We start from the raw sequence: 20,385 nt of genomic DNA, 5'->3' as shown, positions 1-20,385 counted from the left end.
TTCTGACATCCTCTCTGACCAATGGAGATGGAACATTTTCTCAGCTAGGCCCAGAGAGCTCACACTGGGAGATGTTCGTCTACCTTTGCTTTGAGACCTTGGGAAAATTTCTTCTGCCCAAAAAAGTAGCTTGTTACCCTGAGGAGGAGGAAATCTGTTTGAGGAAAAAATACAGAATATATCTGAGAATTGTGCTCAATGTTGGAGAGGAAAAATTGTATTTGAGGAAGTTGTCTGTTATTAAACATGCTAGATTAGCTAAATAAAAAGCTGTCACAACTAGAATATACCGATGTAGAGCAGTTCTTTTCCGAAGCTGTGAGATGTAATTAACAAAGGCAGTTCTCATTCAATTAAAATAGATGTTATGAAGACTTGACTTCTAACACCATTTTGAATCCTATCTAAAATATTTTTCTGGTAGGGGTTTAAATTTGAGATTATAGTACAAATAAAATGTTTTAACCGATCTAATTTCTTTAAAATGTCCCAGGCTAGAGCCCACAGACAGTATTTTATAGCTTTCATTTGGAAATGCACGATGATAGAATAATCTATAGCCATTGGATTGAGAGTTGGCAGAGGCCTCGGAAATCAATTCTACCTTTCCATTTTATTCCTGAAGCTAGAGCCCAAATATGATTTGTCCAAAGTCCCAAAATTAGTTGACAGAGTCATGACAACTAGAAACTAGTTTTCTTGATTCCAGGACCAGCCACCAGGGTTGGGGCAATATAGTGTAGTGATTAAGAGAATGGGCTCCAGAGGTTCAGTGTGTGGGCTCAGATCCTGGCTATGCCACTTAAGCTGTCTGTGCTTCATTGTGTTCCTTACCTGGCCACAGTGATAGTACAGGGCCAGCCCCAGTGGCCTAGTGGTTAAGTTCAGAGCACTCTGCTTTGGCAGCCCAGGTTTGGTTCCCTGGGCATGGACCTACCCTACTCTGTTAGTGGCCATGCTGTGCCAGTGGCCCACATACTAAAAAATAGAGGGAATGGATGTTAGTTCCTCACCAAGGGAAAAAAAAAATAGTATGTATTTTATAGGGTTATTTTAAGGATTAAATGAGATAGTCCATATAAAGTACACAGCCCATTGTTTGCCAAGCAGTAAATATGCTCAATAAGGGATGCTGCTAATAACAATAACAACAAACACTAACTGAGCACTTACTTGGTGCTTCATTTAATCTTCACATCTATACTTGTGGGGTAGGTAGGGTTATTACTTCCAGATAAGGAGTTGATATAAGGAGAGCTTAAGTGACTTGCTAAGGTCACAAAGATAATAAGTCTGAGAGCTGTCTTCCAAGGTCATGTGTTCACTGTATGAGCTGCTGAAGCTGTGGCCGCGGTATACAAGTCGCCCCTTATCTGCAGTTTCGCTTTCCTTGGTTTCAGTTATCCACGGTCAACCATGGTTCAAAAATATTAAATAGAAAATTCCAGGAATAAACAATTCATAAATTTTAAATTGCACACTGTTCTGAGTAGCATGAGTCTCTCGCTGTCTTGCTCCGTCTTGCCTGGGATGTGAATCATCCTTTTGTTCAGGGTATCCACACTGTGTATGCTACCCGTTGGTTAGTCACTTAGTAGCTGTCTCAGTTATCAGATCCACTGTCACGATATCGCAGTGCTTGTGTTCAAGTAACCCTTATTTTACTTAATGCCGAGGTTGCAAAGATCTACAATGAGAACAAATCTTCTGTCCACAAAATTGTGAATAATGGAAAAGAAATTTGTGCTAGTTCTGCTGTCGCACCTTAAATATATACATGTAGGAAAAAACATAGTACATACAGGGTTCAGTACTATCTGTGGTCTCAGGCATCCACGGTGGGTCTTAGAATGTATCCTCCGCAGATAAAGGGAGATTGCTGTATTTCTTTTTCTCAGTGGTGCTTCAGCATCTTCCTTGTCCTGTCTCCATTTCTCATCTGTCACTTAGTTACCTTCCCAGCATCTACTTGACAACTGACCGTCAGACCAAAGGCTGGGGCCTCTGGGGAGTGCTCTCTGGAGATGATCTTCCCTTCCCTACCTCAGGGTCAGGACAGAGATGGGACTCCTTTTATCTTTCCCTTACCTCATAATCATCACATTAATAGGTATCTGAATTGAAATTTGTTTTAAATTTTAATTTAGATGTTGCAGGGCAAGCTTCCACCTGCTCACTGTGCTGGGCTATGTGGACATCCCCTTTCACTCTCGTGTACCCGTGTTCTCTCTGATCTGGTTCCAGAGACATAGGGAGGCCTGCACCTAATAATTTATTGTTCAGAGCGCATCTGTTAATGGGCCGGAGCAGGAGGACAAGTATAGAAGAAGTATTGTCCATATATATGGAATTCTTGTTTAGGATCGATTTTCAAAGTTCCCATAGCTAGGACAAATTTTTTCAAAGTTCGGTTTTGGTTTGATTTTGTGTGTTATCAATTAGGGATAATAATCTCCCTGAAAGTATCATAAAAATATAATCAAGCTTGATAAAATTCTCTGGATAAAAACATGTCAAAATACTAATGGTGCCAATAGCAGCAGTGATGATAGCTGACATTATAAAAAGTGTACTGTGTGCCAGGCACGGTTCTAAGTGCCCTTCATGCATTATCTTCTTTAGTCCTCACAACAACACTATGAGTAGGTACCTTTATTGCTTGTACTTAACAAATGCGAGAGCTGAGGCATTACCCAACAATGCTGGCAAAAGTAGCAACGTTCTTCCCTGTAGTTATTCTCTATTTCATTAATGTTTTATTTTCTTCACAACATTAATCACTATCTGAAATTATCTTGTTATTGTCCGTTGCCCCTATTCAGGTTAGTTGGGCAATGGCTTTATTTTAATCACTGCTGTACCCCCAGCTGCTAGGACAGACCTGGCTGCCAGTAATTGTATGTTGAATGAATGAATGAATGAGGCTTAAAAAGTTTAAGTTGCTTGCCCAAGGTCACACAACCATAATAGCCAGGATTCAAGCTAAACTCTGTCTAGCTCCAGAGTATGAGATTTGGTTCTTTATTGTGGCTTTTTATAGCTTGAAGTTCCCCTAGACAAAATCTAACCCAAGCCTAGCTTTTTGCAGATGAGGATACTGATGCTCAGAAAGGCTAAATTACTTCCTAATATCACACAGTTTGTTGGTGGCAGAGCCAGAATTGGACCCTAGACCGCATGCTCATTTTTGCATCATGAATTCAGCCTCCTCAGTTCATATGAAATTGAAGGAAAAGCCTCTATGTGTCTGCTGTACATCATCCACCCACTTTCATGCCATAAACCTAAGTCATACTTGACACTTCCCTCTCTCTTACCACCCCCTTCATCTAATTAACTAATAAGTCTTGTCAGTGTACCTTCTCAGGATAGCTCAGATCTTTCCATTTTTCTTCATCTCCCCTAACCATCACCCAAGCCACAGTCAGCACTTACCTAGGTAATTATAGTAGTCGCCCACCTGGTTTCCCCTGCCTCCTCTTGCCCCTTTTCAATCTATAGGGCAGCCAGACTTATCTTCTAAAATGTAAATCTGATCATACCACTCTGTTGCTTAAAATGTATCATTTATTTTAAGGTACAATTTATAATTCCCGACATGGCCTTTGAGCCTGTGGGATCAGGCCCCTAACCGCCTCTCCAGTCTCATCTTGTACTAATCTCTTCCTTTCTTATTTATTCTTCAGTTCCACTGACTCTATTTCCATTCCTAGAACATCAAGCTCATCTCCTTTTCAAAGCTTTATTTCTTGGGGCTCCCTTCTGTGGACCATTCTCTCCACCCCTGTCTCCCTCTTCCTCCTCAACTTGGCTCTTCATCCTCTGGGTCTCAGCTTACATGCCATTTCTACAAGGAAGTGTTTCCTGATGGACTCCTCTCAACCTCCCCTCTGGCCACGTCAGGTCCCCCATGATATGTTCTCAGAAGCACCCTCTATTTTTCCTACATAGCATTTATTACAACTATAAGTAGGCACATTATTTGTGTAATTATTTATTGTCTCCTTCTCTAACTAGACTGAAGCTCCAGTGACGATGCTGTCTCATTCCCTGCTGATCCACAGGGCCTGAAATATAGTAGATGACCAATAAATATTTATGGAGCATTCTTTAGTCTTCTTATGGATTTCCACTCTGTGTGGAAACATCAATGACAAAGCAGAAATGTTTAAGGAAAAGGAGACAGAGTGTAAACAATGAAAACAGTCCAAGAGGTTTACCTACCCATTTCAGCATGAGCAGTTTTTCATTTTAGTAATATCCACCAGTGCATTTCTTCTTCCAGAAGAGTCAACAGCTTAGCCAAGGGCATCCTGGCCTCTCCATTTGAGTCTCAGATTTGAGAGGGGCCTTAGTTTTGACTCCTGCATGATGGATATAATCATTTAGTTTGAGGAAGGGAAAGAAAGCTGCTGCTTGGCTGGACATCAGCTGATCACAGAAAAGCCATCTTTCTGCTGCGAGAGCTGGGTGTGTTGTCATCATGGGGCCAGTGCAAGCTGTTAGAGTGAGAAGAGGGAGTCAGTGGTGCTGCTTGTCAGATGCTGTCTGTCAGTCTTAGGACTTTACAACATGAACTATAGGGAAACAAAAAGTTCTCAAATGGAAGTGATCTAGAAGGACCCAGGCTTAGCTAGAGACTCATGTCTCTTAGTATCTACATACAGTTAATTTTAGGATTTGTTCAGCCTTTGGGTTAACAATGGATGTGTTGTTTGTTTCCAGATTAACCACACAAGTTGGCATTTAAAATAATGCTAAACTAGCTACTTCACAAACAAAAAAATGGTTACATACATTAAATATATCACATCGCCAACTTCCCCCCTCATTACTGCTACATAGACAACTAGTTTTTCATATTTCAGTGTTGACTAGCGATGGGTTTTCTGAAGTTTAACAGATTGACAGGCCCGGTTCTGACAGAAGCATCTGCAGGGAACCAACCCTTTGTTAGAAAGAAAAGAGAATGAAACCAAATGACCATGGAAATCCAAGGACAACGTAGTCTTCCTCTTCCAAATAGAGCTCTTGTTTAGCTAATGCTTTTATGGAGGACCAATGGATGAAGGAAGCCTTTCCTCCTATGAGGTAAACTAATTCAATTTATACAGAAAGCACTAATGAATAGGAATTAACATGCCTCTGAATAACTTTAAGGAACAAGTTATCTAGAATAAACCATTAATTAAAATGTTTTGTGATGCTTTTTTCAGGGATCAATACTTTAGCTAGTCTAAATGCCACTTTGGGCATTCTGTTCTGATTCATCGGGTGATATCAAAAATATAGCGGAAGTGGCTAGAATTGATTGATAGAGCTCTACAATGTTATTAATGGAGTATAAAAATCTTGAGCATAAAAATATCTCACCATTAGTGTCCTATGCTTGTATGTCCTTCTAAAAATTATTCTCATCACTCTTCCAGTGAGTTTCTCTCTATTCCACAAAGCCCTGCTAATCACTGTTCTTCTGGAATGAGTGCTGAAACCCCACCACTCAGAGCTTAAAGTATTTATAGTAAAATGTACTCTGTGAGAGATAAGAATAGTTATTGTGTGTTTTGGATTCTAGAACTATGCCACAAACAGTTACATCTTTTGAATGAATGTTTGAATGGTCAAAAGACCATACATTTCGATATTTCAGGTAAACTTGGAGATTGAACAGTGCATTAAAATTAATTCTTTCCAGAACCTGACTAAAGCACTGTAAATGGGTGTTTTTATGACATAAACCCACGAGGATGATAGAATGAGGGAGAATATAACAACAAAATTTTGGAAGCTGGGAAGCCAATGGATGAGAAGTTATTGACTTAACAGATATGAGAAAGCCAGCAGTTGGGAAAGTTGAGAACCAACCCAATTCATTTTTCTGAAACTTTGAAAGGTTCAGGAATTGGTGGCACCATGTAATTCTAAAAGTAGAAGTCGAAGGGGCCTAAAATAAAGAGGATTGATTGAAAGTTGTTTAAGAATCAGTTATATCCCTATTCCAGACTACTGGATAACTTCCCCTTCTGTACTCCCAAGAGAAAAAGTTTATTCTCTGATGATGGTTAAACTGAGGGTTTCTGGATTGGGGGACACCAGGACAGTTGAAATCATAAAGTGTACCAAAAGCAGGGTGGATGGATTAGGTGAAAATGTGCAAACTGGATGCTGAGCCTCTCTACCCACTCCCTCCCGCCACGCATTGAGCCCTCTTCACCTCCAGTCCGCTTTTTATCCTTCTACAATTACATTTAAGCAAACAACAAAGAATTAACAAATATCTGAGGAAAGCGTTTTTTTTAAAGATTTTATTTTTTCCTTTTTCTCCCCAAAGCCCCCCGGTACCTAGTTGTATATTTTAGTTGTGGGTCCGTCTAGTTGTGGCATGTGGGACGCCGCCTCAGCGTGGTTTGATGAGCAGTGCCATGTCCGCGCCCAGGATTCGAACCAACGAAACACTGGGCCGCCTGCAGCGGAGCGCGCGAACTTAACCACTCGGCCATGGGGCCAGCCCCTGAGGAAAGCTTTTAATGTGACAGTTAGCAACACCAATAAACAGAGAAAAGCAACATGAAGAAAAACAAACTATAATATTTTCAAATAGCTTAGAAAAGATATTAGATGCATGAAACAGGAATAAGATGTTCTAAAAAAGAAAAATTAAGAGAACTGCCATCAATAATAGCATAAATGAAAAGAACAATAAAAGGGTTGAAAGATAAAGTTGAGGAAATTTCCAAGAAAGTGAAAAATAAGAGATGGAAAGCACGAGAGAAAAGATAAGAAAATTAGAGAATAAGTTCAGGAGATTGAACATCTAAATTATAAGAGTTTCAGAGAAGGAGCACAGATAGAAATGGAGATAAGGAAATAATCAATGGAACTTTCCAAGAAACTTCCCAAGAACTGAAGAACATGGAGTTTCCAGATCAAAATTACCCACTGAATCATACACGTTCTCAAACATTTACCTCCTACCCACTTTTTTCCAAGAAGCTACTGCAGGATGTGTTCATCTAAAATGAGAAAGTAAACCAAGAAAGGAAGAAAAAGGACTGAGGAGACAAGAGATAGAACACAGGAGAAGGACAAAAGGAAGCCTGGAACGATAGTGAAGATTGATTCCAGCATATCAGCTGTGCACCAGGCATAGAAGGTGTTCAGTCTACACTAAAGCAGGTCAGAAGGCACTAGAAAAGATTTCCTCAGGAGGCTGATAGAATATCCAGTGTGAATGAATGTACTGAGAGCAGAAATTGACAACTGCATTTTAAAATTGAATAAAGGGGCCGGCCTGGTGGCACAGCGGTTAAGTGTGCACATTCCACTTCTCGGCGGCCCAGGGTTCGCCGGTTCGATCCCGGGTATGGACAAGGCACCGCTTGGCACACCATGCTGTGGTAGGCATCCCACATATAAAGTAGAGGAAGATGGGCATGGATGTTAGCTCAGGGCCAGTCTTCCTCAGCAAAAAGAGGAGGACTGGCAGTAGTTAGGGCTAATCTTCCTCAAAAAAAAAAAAATTTGAATAAAAATCTTAGCAAATGAGAAAAGAAAAATTATGAACTCCAGAGGGGGAAAAAGTATACATGAGGGAAAAAGCAATCGTTTACTACATGGCCCTGTTTTATTTCAGGGTCGTTATAAAATTGAGAATAAGTAGAGACCTTCCAAAGTTATAATATATCTATATTTGGAAGATGGTGGAGGGAGGGTGGATAAGGAGCATGGTATGTGTGGTGTGGGGAGAGGGGTAGAGATAAAAGCAAAAAACTGCTTATCTTCCATAGTGGGGGTCAATAGATTTTGCTTAAAACTGAAAAATCATGAAGTAACAATACAAACATATTATTATGTAGAAGTATGGAAGTAATTATCAAAAGAATTGAAAGTAGTAGCTTCTGAGGAAGGAGGAAGATTGCAGAGAGGAGCTGGGTACTACTGTTAGTCTTAATTATTCTCAAAGAACTCAGTCGCTCTTTAAACAATGTATATGTATAACTTCTTTAAAAATTACATCTTTTTAAAAGACCGTTATATTTCCACAAATAGGAATGAGAAAACTTTTATAAGTAACAGCTTTATTGAGATTTAATTCACATACCATACAGTTCACCCAGTGGTTTTTAGTATATTCACAGAGTTGTACAACCATCACCACAATCGGGTTTAGAAGATTTCATCACCTCTAAAGGAAACCTCATACCCATTAGCACTCTCTCCTCATTCACTCTCAACCATCCAAGCCCTAGACAACCACCACTCTATACTCTGTCTCTACGGATTTGCCTATTCTGGACATTTCATATAAATGGACACATACAACACGTGGTCTTTTGTGTCTGGCTTCTTTCACCCAGCATAATGTTTTCATGTTCCGTCCATGTTGTAGCATGGATCAGTACTTTATTTCACTTTATTGCCAAATAATAGTCCATTGCATGGGCATACCACATTTTATTTATCCATTCATTAGTCGATGGACATTTGGGTTGTTTCCACTTTTGGGGTATTATGAGTAATGCTGCTATGAACATCTGTGTACGAGTTTTTGGGTGGACATATTTTCTTTCCTCTTGGATATGTATCTAGGAGTGGAATTGCTAGGTCACATGCTAATTCTACGTTTAACTTTTGGATGAGCTACTAGACTGTTTTCCAAAGTGACTGCACCGTTTTACTTCATTGCTCTCCATCCTTGCCAACAGTTGTTACTGTTTGACTTTGATTATAGCCATCCTAGAGGGTGTGAAGTGGTATCTCATTGTGGTTTTGATTTGCCTGAGATAACTTTTAAAAACTTAACAGATTAGCAAAAATAAAATAGATTGCCAAAACCCTGTGTTGACAAGGCTTTGAGGAAATAAACACTCCTGTTGGGAGTGTAGTTTGGTATAAATTTTTTGGAGGACAGTTTGATATATCAGAATGTGAAATGTACATAACTTTTGATCAGATTTCCCATTTCTGGGTATTTGACCTAAGGAGAGAAATCATATGTTGGGAAAAAAAATGTGTCTTCATTGTACCCTGTTTATAATCTCATAATATCAAAAACTTAGAAACTAACTTAAATGTCTATCAAGAGGAAACTGGTTAAATAAATTATGATGCAGACATAAAATATCTAGGCAGTCATTAACAATAATGGTGAAGGTATAATATATTTTTATTGTCATGAGAAGCTATCGCATACTCAGTGGGGAAAATCAGATTATTGAATACCTTCATGATAAGATCCCATTGTGTAAAATATCCTTATGCCTAGAGAGATTTTTTGGAATGATGTCCAAAATGATAACAGTGGTTATATACCAGCGGTGGAATTTTAGGTGATTTTTAAACTTTGTTCTAACTTTTGTATTTAATTTAGTTAAAAATCAACCTCTATAATTTTTTGAGAAAATTACAACACTGTTTAAAAAGACTGTGCATTTTAGAAGTCACATTTTTGTACCTACTCAAGGCTTGAATTTTAGGTAAGTACCCTTCCCCTATCATTATTTTTTTAAACCTCAAAACCATCTACTAAAGGCATAAAGAAATTCATTATTGTGGTGATTATATCCACTTGGTGCAGAACACTGTCTTGGATTCTTCCTTCAGAGATTTTTATTATGCACTTTAGTCTTTCCAGAGTTCTTTTTATGTGGAAGTATGCCAGGTGTTAGGACTTTGGGTTCATGCCAAAGCTCGAGAGTAGGAGCAGGTCCAAAAGGTTCTTCATCTGTTCTGGTTATTGGGGTCATTGTTCTGGGTTCACTTATTCTCTCTTCCACTCTTCTATTCCCCTTTGCAGGAGAATAATTTTTTTTAATTTTTATTTTAATTTTTATGTTTTTTGGATGTACATCACATTTCAAATTCTGTGTAGATTACATCATGTTCACCACCCGAACACTAATTATAGTGCATCCCCTCACATGTGAGCCTAATCACCCCTTTTGCCCTCCCCCCGCCCCCCTTCCCCAATGGTAACCACCAGTCCAATCTCCAATGCTACGTGTTTTTCTTTTTGTCGTTGTTTTTATCTTCTACTTATGACTGAGATCATATGGTATTTGACTTTCTCCCTCTGACTTATTTCACTCAGCATAATACCCTGAAGTCCATCCATGTTGTCACAAATGGCTGGATTTCGTCATTTCTTATGGCTGAGTAATAGTCCATCGTGTATAAATACCACATCTTCTTTATCCATTTATCCCTTGATGGGCATCTAGGTTGCTTCCATGTCTTGGCTATTGTGTATAATGCTGCAATGAACATAGGGGTGCAAGTATCTTTATGTCTTTGTGTTTTCAAGTTCTTTAGATAAATACCCAGCAGTGGAATAGCTGGATCATATGGTAGATCCATCCTTAATTTTCTGAGGCTACGCCATACTGCTTTCCATAGTGGCTGCACCAGTTTGCACTGCCACCAGCAGTGAACAAGGGTTCCCTTCTCTCCACACCCTCTCCAACATTTGTTGTTTCCTGTCTTGTTAATTATAGCCATTCTGACTGGAGTGAGGTGATACCTCGTTGTAGTTTTGATTTGCATTTTCCTGATAGCTAATGATGTTGAGCATCTTTTCATATGCCTGTTGGCCATCTGTATATCTTCTTTGGAGAAATCTCTGTTCAGATCTTTTGCCCATTTTCTAATTGGATTGTTGGTTTTTTTGTTGTTGAGCTGTATGAGTTCTTTGTATATTTTGGATATTAACCCCTTATCTGATATATGGTTTGCAAATATCTTCTCCCAATTGTTAGGTTGTCTTTTCGTTTTGTTGATGGTTTTCTTTGCTGTGCAGAAGCTTTTTAGTTTGATGTAGTCCCATTTGTTCATTTTTTCTTTTGTTTCCCTTGCCCGGTCAGACGTGGGACTTGAAAATATGCTGCTCAGAGCAATGTCATAGAGCGTACTGCCTATGTTTTCTTCTAGAAGTCTCATGGTTTCAGGTCTTACATTCAAGTCTTTAATCCATTTTGAGTTGATTTTTGTGCATGGTGTAAGGGAATGGTCTACTTTCATTCTTTTGCATGTGGCTGTCCAGTTTTCCCAACAACATTTATTGAAGAGACTCTCCTTTCTCCATCGTATGCTCTTGGCTCCCTTGTCGAATATTAGCTGTCCATAAACGTGTGGGTTTACTTCTGGGCTCTCAATTTTGTTCCATTGATCTGTGTGTCTGTTTTTGTGCCAGTACCATGCTGTTTTGGTTACTATGGCTTTGTAGTATAATTTAAAATCAGGGAGTGTGATACCTGCAGGAGAATAATATTAACAACAACAACTAACTTTCTTTTTCTTGGAGCTTGCTATGAGTTAGGAACTGTTCTAAATACATTTCATATATTTTACTCATTTAATTCTCACAACAATCCTGTGAGGTTGATACTACAGTTATGTTATTTTACAGATGAGGAACCTGAGGCACAGAGAGGTTAAGTAACCTATCCAAGGTCACTCAACTGGGGAATGCAGAGCTGGGACTGGAGTCAATGAGTCTGATTCCAAAGTACCTGTGATCTTAAGTGCTACATTCCACTGCCTCTCCGACTTTTCTCCTAAACGTGACTCCAAACACTTCTTGCTGGTTTACTTTGTTTCTCCTCCAAACAGTCATTTCCATGCGAAATGCCATGGAGGCTAAGCTAGCAAGTACACCTGACTGGACTTCCCTGCAGCAAATGCTCTGTGGAGTCGTCTCTTTCCTGTTCATATATTTACCCATTAATTCTCTTAGGATTTTACTTCCCATGTCTTTGACATCCTCTTCTCTGAAATGTTCTGATTTCTTACTCCTCTAAGGGAGAGATGCATTTGGGAGAGAATTAAGTCTCGTTAGGTGATTCAACTTTGCATCAAACCCCATTAGAAGAGTGCTTAGTGCTAAGGCAGCGAACATTCAGGGCTCTTTGCCAGGACCGCAGAGCCTTCTAACCTCAGGCAGTGCGGGATGCCTGCTGCCCTGCCTGATCTTTGAATCTGACCACTTGGGGAAAACAGTTTTTGTAAGGCTGTAGTTTATTATATTTGCGCAAATCATGAGAAGGCAGGATTCTTCGGAAAAGACAATACTGCTAGGAAAAGTAGAAGGCAGCAGGAAAAGAAGAAAACCAAATATGAGATGGATCAACTCCATAAAAGAAGCGGTAGGCATGAGTCTGCAGAAGCTGAATAGGGCTGTTGAGGACAGGACACTGTGGACACCACTCATTCACAGAGCTGCCAGGAGTCTGAGCCAACCTGATGGCACGTAACACAACATAGTTTATTCTGACTATAAGAGTGATACATCTTCATTGTGAAAATTTTGGAAAATACAAAAAGTATAAAGAAAAAAATTAAAAGTATTTGTAACCCTAGTGTCCTGTGATAACCACTAGAAACTATCATTTCCAGGCATGCTTGTCTTCTCGTTAAGCAACTTATATTTATTTATGAAGACTGTATGTCTTCTAAATAAATAATTTACAGATGATGACTTTAGAAAATGCCCATCCATGGAATTTAGTGGGATTTATTTAGGATTATTGTTAAATTTAAAGATTTGTCAAAGTTGGTGAAATTTAAATCTCTTACTTTTATACTCGTTTGATTTTTTTTAATTAAAGAAAGGAAAGAATTGTTCATATTAAAAAACATTGGTATGGAATCAAACAAAAAGGTATAATGACCTCAGTGCTTTTATTTGCTCCTTCAAGTGATTTGTGTATTTATTTTCACGTAACATGGGCTGCATATACAGTAGGCCTTCAGCTGATGCTTAGGAACTGGCTGAAAAGAAGGCACATGTATACAAGATTAAGATCTACCTGGAATACCAGTAAAATTTAACTTTTGATATTTGTAATTTTGGTAATTGTTTTTGCTGTTTTGTTGTGATTGAAATGTAGTAAAATTTATTTAGGATATTTTGCTATTTTCCTGGGAAAGTGGTTATAATCAACAACAAAAGAAACTCATGTGATATGACATATTAGTAGTAATAATCATGTTAAGTTTGGTTCAAGTTGAAATTGCTTGTACTGACCATTATTTTTAAAAGCCATTTCTTAAGAGAATGACTCTAGAGAATGATTATAAAAGAGACTTCTATAATAAAAAAAGTCTATCCTCTTGTTGTTTTCCAGGCATCTGGCCGGCTGAAGAGGTTTTGGCTTACTACTGCCTCAAGCACAGAAACATATTCAGGTACAAAGCTGCACTTAAAAATATATATTTTAGCCCATTATGGGTTTTGTATCAGCATATTAAAGATTGCCATGATTATATTCTTCAAACTGTTAAAAAATATAAGAAAGAAAGAAGAGAAAAAAGAAAGAGGGGAAGGGAAAAAAGTTCATGATGAAAACATGTTGCTTCTGAAAAAGAAATCTGAATTGCCTTTGGGTGCTAATATTGCACAGCAAGCTTTCTGCTATATGTCAAAGGCTTTTGATTTCCACTCAAGGCATTTTATATTTCACTTTGATTTTGGGAAGCAAAAGTGAAGCTCCAATCAATCCTTACTGATTGTTCAGGTCAAAAAAAAAAAAACAATAAAGACATTCTTTAAACTTCTGCTAAGAAAGTCACTACAGAATATTTGATAAATAAATACCCCACAGCTATTATTTAAAGATGCCACCCCACCCCTGGTTTTAAAGGTATTTTATGTGCCTAAGAATATGTATTTGTAAAATATAAATTACTATTACAGATTCATGCTACAGAAATAAATGTTTTCATCTGTCAGTGTGCATACAGATCAAACTCTTGGATGGAATTTCGGAAAAGGAAAAAACTCCTTATATATAAAAATTCTGAAGCTCTTTGATAGACCCAGAAAACAGAGGTTTTTCATTTTAATTCTCATTTTATAAAAGTCATCCAATATATATTCCTGAAGAGCCCATTATGATTCCAGACAAGCCACTAGTGATCATGGTGTGTGTTTTAACAATATGTACTTACAAGTTTGGGTCAATAGTTTGTATTTTTTGAAGCTCTATAGGTCCTATTTACCAACCAGTCTGTAATTATTTTGAACAGCTAAATACTCATTAAGTGTATTTCGGAATATGAATGTCCTCACTTGGCTTCTCCTCCGCTTCTCTCTCTTGCCACCTTTCTCTTCTTTTAATTCTCTTTTTTTTTTCCTCCTGTTGAGGCAATAAACTTCCCAAACTGGGAAGAAGAAACAATCTTAAGAGTCTAAGCATAGAAAATAAGAACAGGGTAGTACTTAAGCTTGACTGGCGCTCCAGTCCACAAGCAGCCGGCCAGGGCCAGAATGTCACACGTTGAGGGCTGATATTTAGGCACAAAGGGGAAGGTAAGTGCAGAGCGCCCCGCTAGACTGTCAGCTTTAACTCTGAGCTGCTTTACTTTTGAGCTGTGAAGTCAGAGCGCAGTCATTACGTTAGCCTGGTTTGCTGGCTTAACCATATTATGTCCCTGCATTGTTTATTCACTGTGCTGTGTTGGGGTCAATTGTGATTTAAGTGTTAATTGCTAAATGCTCTTTGTGTAATTGTTCTTTATGAGGCTGGTTCAGCTTTACAAAATGTTTCAGTCTGTTTTAGAATTTTTTTTTTAAATTCAAGTTTGCATTTATTTGTGTATGTGTTGTGTATATGTGACTATAATATAGGTATATACACAGTCATATATATTCTTCATTTACTTGTCTAACTGTTTTTGAAGGAATGAATGTGGATTAACAGTGTTATCCTTTCCTAACAATTATCTTTCGCTACTCTAGCTAGTTTAGTTCTAAAAGACAGCGCCATTGACAGGGGAAAAAAAGGGAACCTTCTCAGATTTTTCAGCTCAGCGGTGGTAATGTTGCAGTGAACACTAATGAGGGAACCCCCACTGATTTGCCTGCTTTGTGACTTTTCTATTTCATAATTATTTTTAAAACGCAAAACGACATGAGGTAGCCTAGTCATGTCTCCACAACTTCCTGGTAGCGCCGTTCTTACCGCAGATGGCAATTTGTCCTTGTAACATATATATCTCTCTGACCATTTTCATCTAATTTGTATGGGTTCTACCATTTCTTTTCTCTCTTTCAGGGACCTTGCTGTGTGTGAGCTAGGGGGTGGCATGACATGCTTGGCTGGGCTCATGGTAGGTCTTTTCTCAATTCCAATCCCATTCAGAGGGAGGAACAAAAGGAAAAATGTTCCAGGGCCTCCAACTGCTGGGTCAGAGAACCGTCAACAGCATCAGCTGCGGTCAAGCTGCCGGGTCTTGAGAGACCTTCTAGATTGACTTACTTTCGGATCATATTGATTTTATGGTTGCCTCGATGAGCAGAAACATTTTACCTCAGTGTAGTCAATATCGCTTGTTGTGACATTCCAGGCCTCGCACAGTCTTTCTTTGCCATAGCGAAAGCATTTTTTTTTTTCAGATTATAGTCCCATTTGCTAAGATACAGGAATAGCCCGGCGAATCACAGTTGGAGCACCATGATATAGCTGCTAATGTTTTGCCTGCATTATTACACCAACAAACATGATCCAGAGCGCTCAGTAATTAGATTCTTTTGAATTAGATTGGCCATTCAGGAACGTCGTTCCCCATTCTCTGGGTTCTGAGTCATGTATTCAGGAGATATTATGTAGCAGCACAGTGCATTAGACAAGTTTTTATGTCTCTACAAATAAAAGCATATTGTTACACTGATTGGCATTTGACAAACCTGTCGCTCTTACACAATGTGTCGAGGTTACAGCCCAATGTGCGAGCATGTCAAAGCTCACAAAAAAATTACCCTCACAAAGCCATCTGCCTGCAATGCAAAGTTATATGAAGGGCATCAGGCAGTCAGACAGAAGCAAGCTGAAAGGCAGAGTGACAGCCTTGTATGATGGCTCTACTAGATAAACAGAAGCCCACAAATGAAAGCCTCTCAGAATACCATCATCCGCTGTCACAATGCAATTACCGAACAGAATGATAGCAAGATAGAGGCTCCCGCAAATGGAATGATAAAAGTATTGACTGATTTGATTGAATGATTAAAATAATGCAGACATAAAATGAAAAAAGATTGAAGATTGTTACAGAGAAATAGGTGAGGAAGCATGATACTGAAGGCTTGTCACTCCTGTCTTCACTTCCACACAGACAAGCATATTTGCTCATTGTTTGCTGTGCTCCCTTTTTTTTTCAGGTTGCTATTTCTGCAGATGTCAAAGAAGTTCTGTTAACTGATGGGAATGAAAAGGCCATCAGAAGTATCCTTATTCAGATAGAAAACGGGTTTGTTGTGCTCATTCCTTTTTCCCGGCTGAGTAACAATTGATATAAAGGAAGACAGCATGGGGTATTAAAAAAGAGTTCCCCTCACACACATGATAAGTAATTAAGAAAAAGTAGAAATATATGGAATTCATTGAATACGACTAAGGGGTTTTTTTTTTAATTTTGATAGATTTTTATAGTCACTTGCCATTAAAGGAGCCTATGATTTGTGGACCACTCAAGGCAATAAGAACGTTTGCTTCATAATAATTTTCAAACATTCTTGTCCTTTTATTTCCATTGAAATTTGCCAGTATAAAATAAATTATTTAATATTTATTATATTGGATGTTGCTTGCAAAAATTAACTTCCAGCTTCACGTTTGTTATTACCTTTCCTGCCTTGGATATGGTATGTCTGTAACATTGTACCTACTCTAATTGTCAAGGAGTTACCTATACCCCCCTACTGGAAACGGCTATCAGTTTTTCATTATTTCCTTTCATTTGGGATTGTAAATCTATCTCTTTTTTTTTTCTGCTATGCTATTACAGCCCAAACTCCATTATATTAGATTATGCTTTACTAATATGTACACAGAGTTCATGAAAATTGAACTGTACTTTAACTAAGAAAGAAAGCATAATTTGTGGCTACCTTAGCAATCGAGCTGATTTGTTCAGGGGCAGTTAACAGCCATTAGAAATTGAGAGGAAAAGTGGAAGATATGTTTGCTTTGGGTTTTTTGGTGTGCCTTACATTTACATTATGAAGGAGGCAACCTACTTATTTGAATTTTAGACCTCTAAAATGCCAAAGCAGTTTTGATTTTTGTGGCATCTTACATAAAGCCTATTTTCAATATTCTTTTCCTACCTCTGCTATGTAATTCTTTAAAAATAAAATCTGCAGCAGCTCCATCAGGCTGCTCAGACAGGAGAAAGGAGGTGCAAGAGGCACAGTAGCTAATACTGTTCAGCAGCACTTGTGTGCTCTACAGAGCCCCACCCAGCTAATTGCCTGACAGACTTAAAAAAAAAAATTCAGGAAGAAAAAACAGCCAATCACAATCTTGGCCTTTCACACAAGGGAAAGAGATCACAAAAGGTGCTTCCTTTTTTAAAATGCAGGATTTTAATCATGATCTTCAGACTGTCGCAAGTTTCTCAAAATATTCCTGAAGATGAGCTGATGTTGTTTCATTCACTCTGCTTTATTCTGAGTTATTCTGTGCACTGTATCATTTCACTCTGCTCCTCCTCCACATGTCAGGGAACACAGAGAGCAAGAGGAAGTCAGGTATGCTGGCTCAGCCCCAACGGATGTTTTTTGTGGGGGTTGGGCGGGGAGCAGGATTATTGGACAAGAGAAGGTCATTTTAGCCACGGAAACTTTCACATTGGGCCCAGCAACCTGAGGTTTTTCTCAAGTCAGCAGGTGTCTTATTTAGTAGCATCAGAAACCAATTAGAACTTTTATCAAACTATGGGAAGCATCTGTAGTCAGTATGTAAATTTGATTGTACTAAAATTATTATTGAGCTAAACTACAGAGCTTCCAAAGAAAGGAAGCAATGCTAATATCATTAATTAACACATCTTTACTTTAAACAGCAAAGATGCCATGCCAGCTCTTGAAATCAGAGAGGAAATCTCAGATTCTGTATTCACTCTGCCGGCCTTTCAAAGAAATGATTGGTACAGCCCCCTCCCAAGAAAATGGATTTTTAACATTTGGTCCTCAGAAGCTCAGCCCTGAGAGTGCTTTATTGTGCTGGGTTTTACAATGGGTTTAATATAGCGGGGTGCCACAGGGCAGGAGGGAAGAACTTTACAATGTAGATAAAGTAGGTCCTTTCAGGAGCAGACCAAAACTGGTCGTGTGTTTTATTTCATTTCTTAGGACTTTCCTGATGGAGTTCAGTTTTTATCATTTTGTTCTAGGTTTGTGTGCCTTTTTCTGTTGTAACTAGATCTAATTTTTTTTAATTAAGAGACAAAAGCATGTGTAAAATCTTAAAATTGGCAATGTGTTTTTTCCTGCTTTTAAGACTGATTTTATTCTTGATTTGCTAACAGAGCTGACAACTGGCATTCATCATAAGCTGTTTTCTGAGAGAGGTTAATATGAATGAAATTTTTTTTTCTATTTGTGTGCCCACTTTTTGTAAGAATATCTAATTCACCGAATCACATACTGTTGATGCATATAGATCGAAACAAACTCATTTAAAAATTACTGTTTACATCTTTCCGTTAAAATTTTAGGAAGCCTAAATTATATAGCAGTTGTAGGATATTATCCAAAAATTACTTTCTAAAAAATAAAAATGGATGTCAACAAAAAAAGGAGGAGAAACATTGCCAGAAGCCAGAAAATCTCTAAGCAAAGCTGCTAATTATTCTTAATGGGCAAGATGAGCACATTAAGAAACAAATGAATACATCAGTGAAATGTAATTGAAAATCGACCTGGCAATCGCACATCACATCTGAGTATTGGCCTGTATATTATTCTCATCATTTAAAAAATTATTTTTGTTGTTCTTGGCATCTGAATTTAATGACTCCAACTGAGTCTTACTTCCTAGTCTCTTAAGCTTCTAAGATCCTGATTTTTACCTTTTTTTAAAGAAAAATAGCATTTCCTGTATTTCCTTTTTATCTTCAGTTATTTCTGATTTTTAAATATGTGAGGCAATGTATGGATAATTCTGAATCTTTATATCATGGAAGCGTATCAACCAGTTGTGAGGTTGTTTATTATCTCCCTAAAATGTATCAAATGGATTGGCTATGTCTTGTAGAGCTGTCCACCTTGACCCTGGAAAGCCAGATGTTGATTTGATATTTATTAAACAGGGGTATCTGAAAAGAGATTAAGACTTGTGGTATAAGTGAATGTTTAAGTCCTAAATATTTTCTCAGACTCATGGGTCGGCGTCCCTGAGATTCCCCTTGGCCCTTAAACTGCATTGCTGGGTCTAATCCAGAGCCTCCTACCTGAGAGCTGCCTCTCCCTGCAGATGCCATTTTATCTGCACCTGAAGAGGACAAAGGATAAATTGGAAATGGGATCATTTGTTTCATCTAGTTCTCAAATTTATCCTACAATAGTGTGAAATGTGTTCTCTTTCTTTGGCCCTGCCCTTTTAGTGTAATAAAGAAAGAAATCTCCAAGTGCCCAGAGAGAATACTCAATGAAGTTTGTAGCTAGTGATGACAATGACATAAGAATAGGGGAGAGAAATGGTATACTGAGCTAGTATTGATGCTAAGCCACTTCCAAATCCTAAGGAATAAGAGTACAACAACTACAGGTGAGCAGCCCTCTCTGGTACACTCACTACTTTGCCCAATGTAAGCACCTTGCCTTGACCCATCCTTAGTAAACATCAAGAGTGTTATCTGCAGAATATGGCAATGCTTGGTGACCCATTTCTCATGCTCCTGGCCCAAGCATCTTATCCCCACAGTACACATAGTCTCAATCATGACTTGAGCTTAGGATTCTCCAAAAATTGGTAATTCTCCTATGCATTTTAAAGGAGACACCCCTGGCTTAACATTATTTTATTTAACAGAACCCCTGACCTGAGTAATTAATAAACTAAGCTTCATGCAGACTGTGCAGCCTGTGCTGTGGATGTTTGAGACCTTGGGAATGCCAGGCCATCATCCTGTGGCCAGACCCCTTCCTCAAATATCGATGCCAGCTGTACTTCTCTTTACTAGGTGAGTCATAAATGGACACTCTGCGCCTCACATGGAGTAGGAGCTCAACAAATAACTTTGAAAATTAAATACAAATTATATAATAAGTTAAGCTGATTAAGTAATTAAAATTATTTCAACCACTATTAATTGCATGCCATTTCAGGTGCTAAAGGTACAGCAGTGGAAAGTCAGACCGAGTCTCTGTTCTCGTGGGACACAGAACTATGCCTCGGCTAGAGCATGTTTATCCGTGGGAAAGACACTGCAAACCTCCAGGGCAGAAGTTCTTTGATTCCTTCTACTTATTTATAATATAAATATAAATTTATTTATATAGTATAGTCTACAATATATACTTAAATATATATTATATTTTACAATATAAATGTTCACATAAATTAGTTCTGAGCAGTAGGGAAAAGAAAATAAAGCATAAGTGCC

The 20,385-nt window shown here is 38.3% G+C and overlaps 1 protein-coding gene across 5 annotated transcripts in view; it reads left to right on the top strand.

The window, feature by feature from the left end:
* The window catches only part of CAMKMT (calmodulin-lysine N-methyltransferase), a 372,525-nt gene that overhangs the window by 300,948 nt on the left and 51,192 nt on the right, over positions 1-20,385 (top strand). For 2 of the 5 annotated variants that reach the window (XM_046661498.1, XM_046661499.1), the window contains exons 4-6: positions 13,122-13,182; positions 15,051-15,105; positions 16,157-16,220. In XM_046661498.1, the coding sequence (XP_046517454.1) occupies positions 13,122-13,182; positions 15,051-15,105; positions 16,157-16,220 (180 nt within the window). Of the gene's footprint in view, positions 1-13,121; positions 13,183-15,050; positions 15,106-16,156; positions 16,246-17,358; positions 18,305-20,385 lie in introns of those variants that run through there. The other 3 variants (XM_046661501.1, XM_046661500.1, XM_046661502.1) reach the window with 3 other exon arrangements.

Source organism: Equus quagga, chromosome 5 (assembly GCF_021613505.1).
Source record: "Equus quagga isolate Etosha38 chromosome 5, UCLA_HA_Equagga_1.0, whole genome shotgun sequence".
Taxonomy (NCBI): Eukaryota; Metazoa; Chordata; class Mammalia; order Perissodactyla; family Equidae; genus Equus; species Equus quagga.
This window is presented reverse-complemented; position numbering and strand designations above follow the sequence as displayed.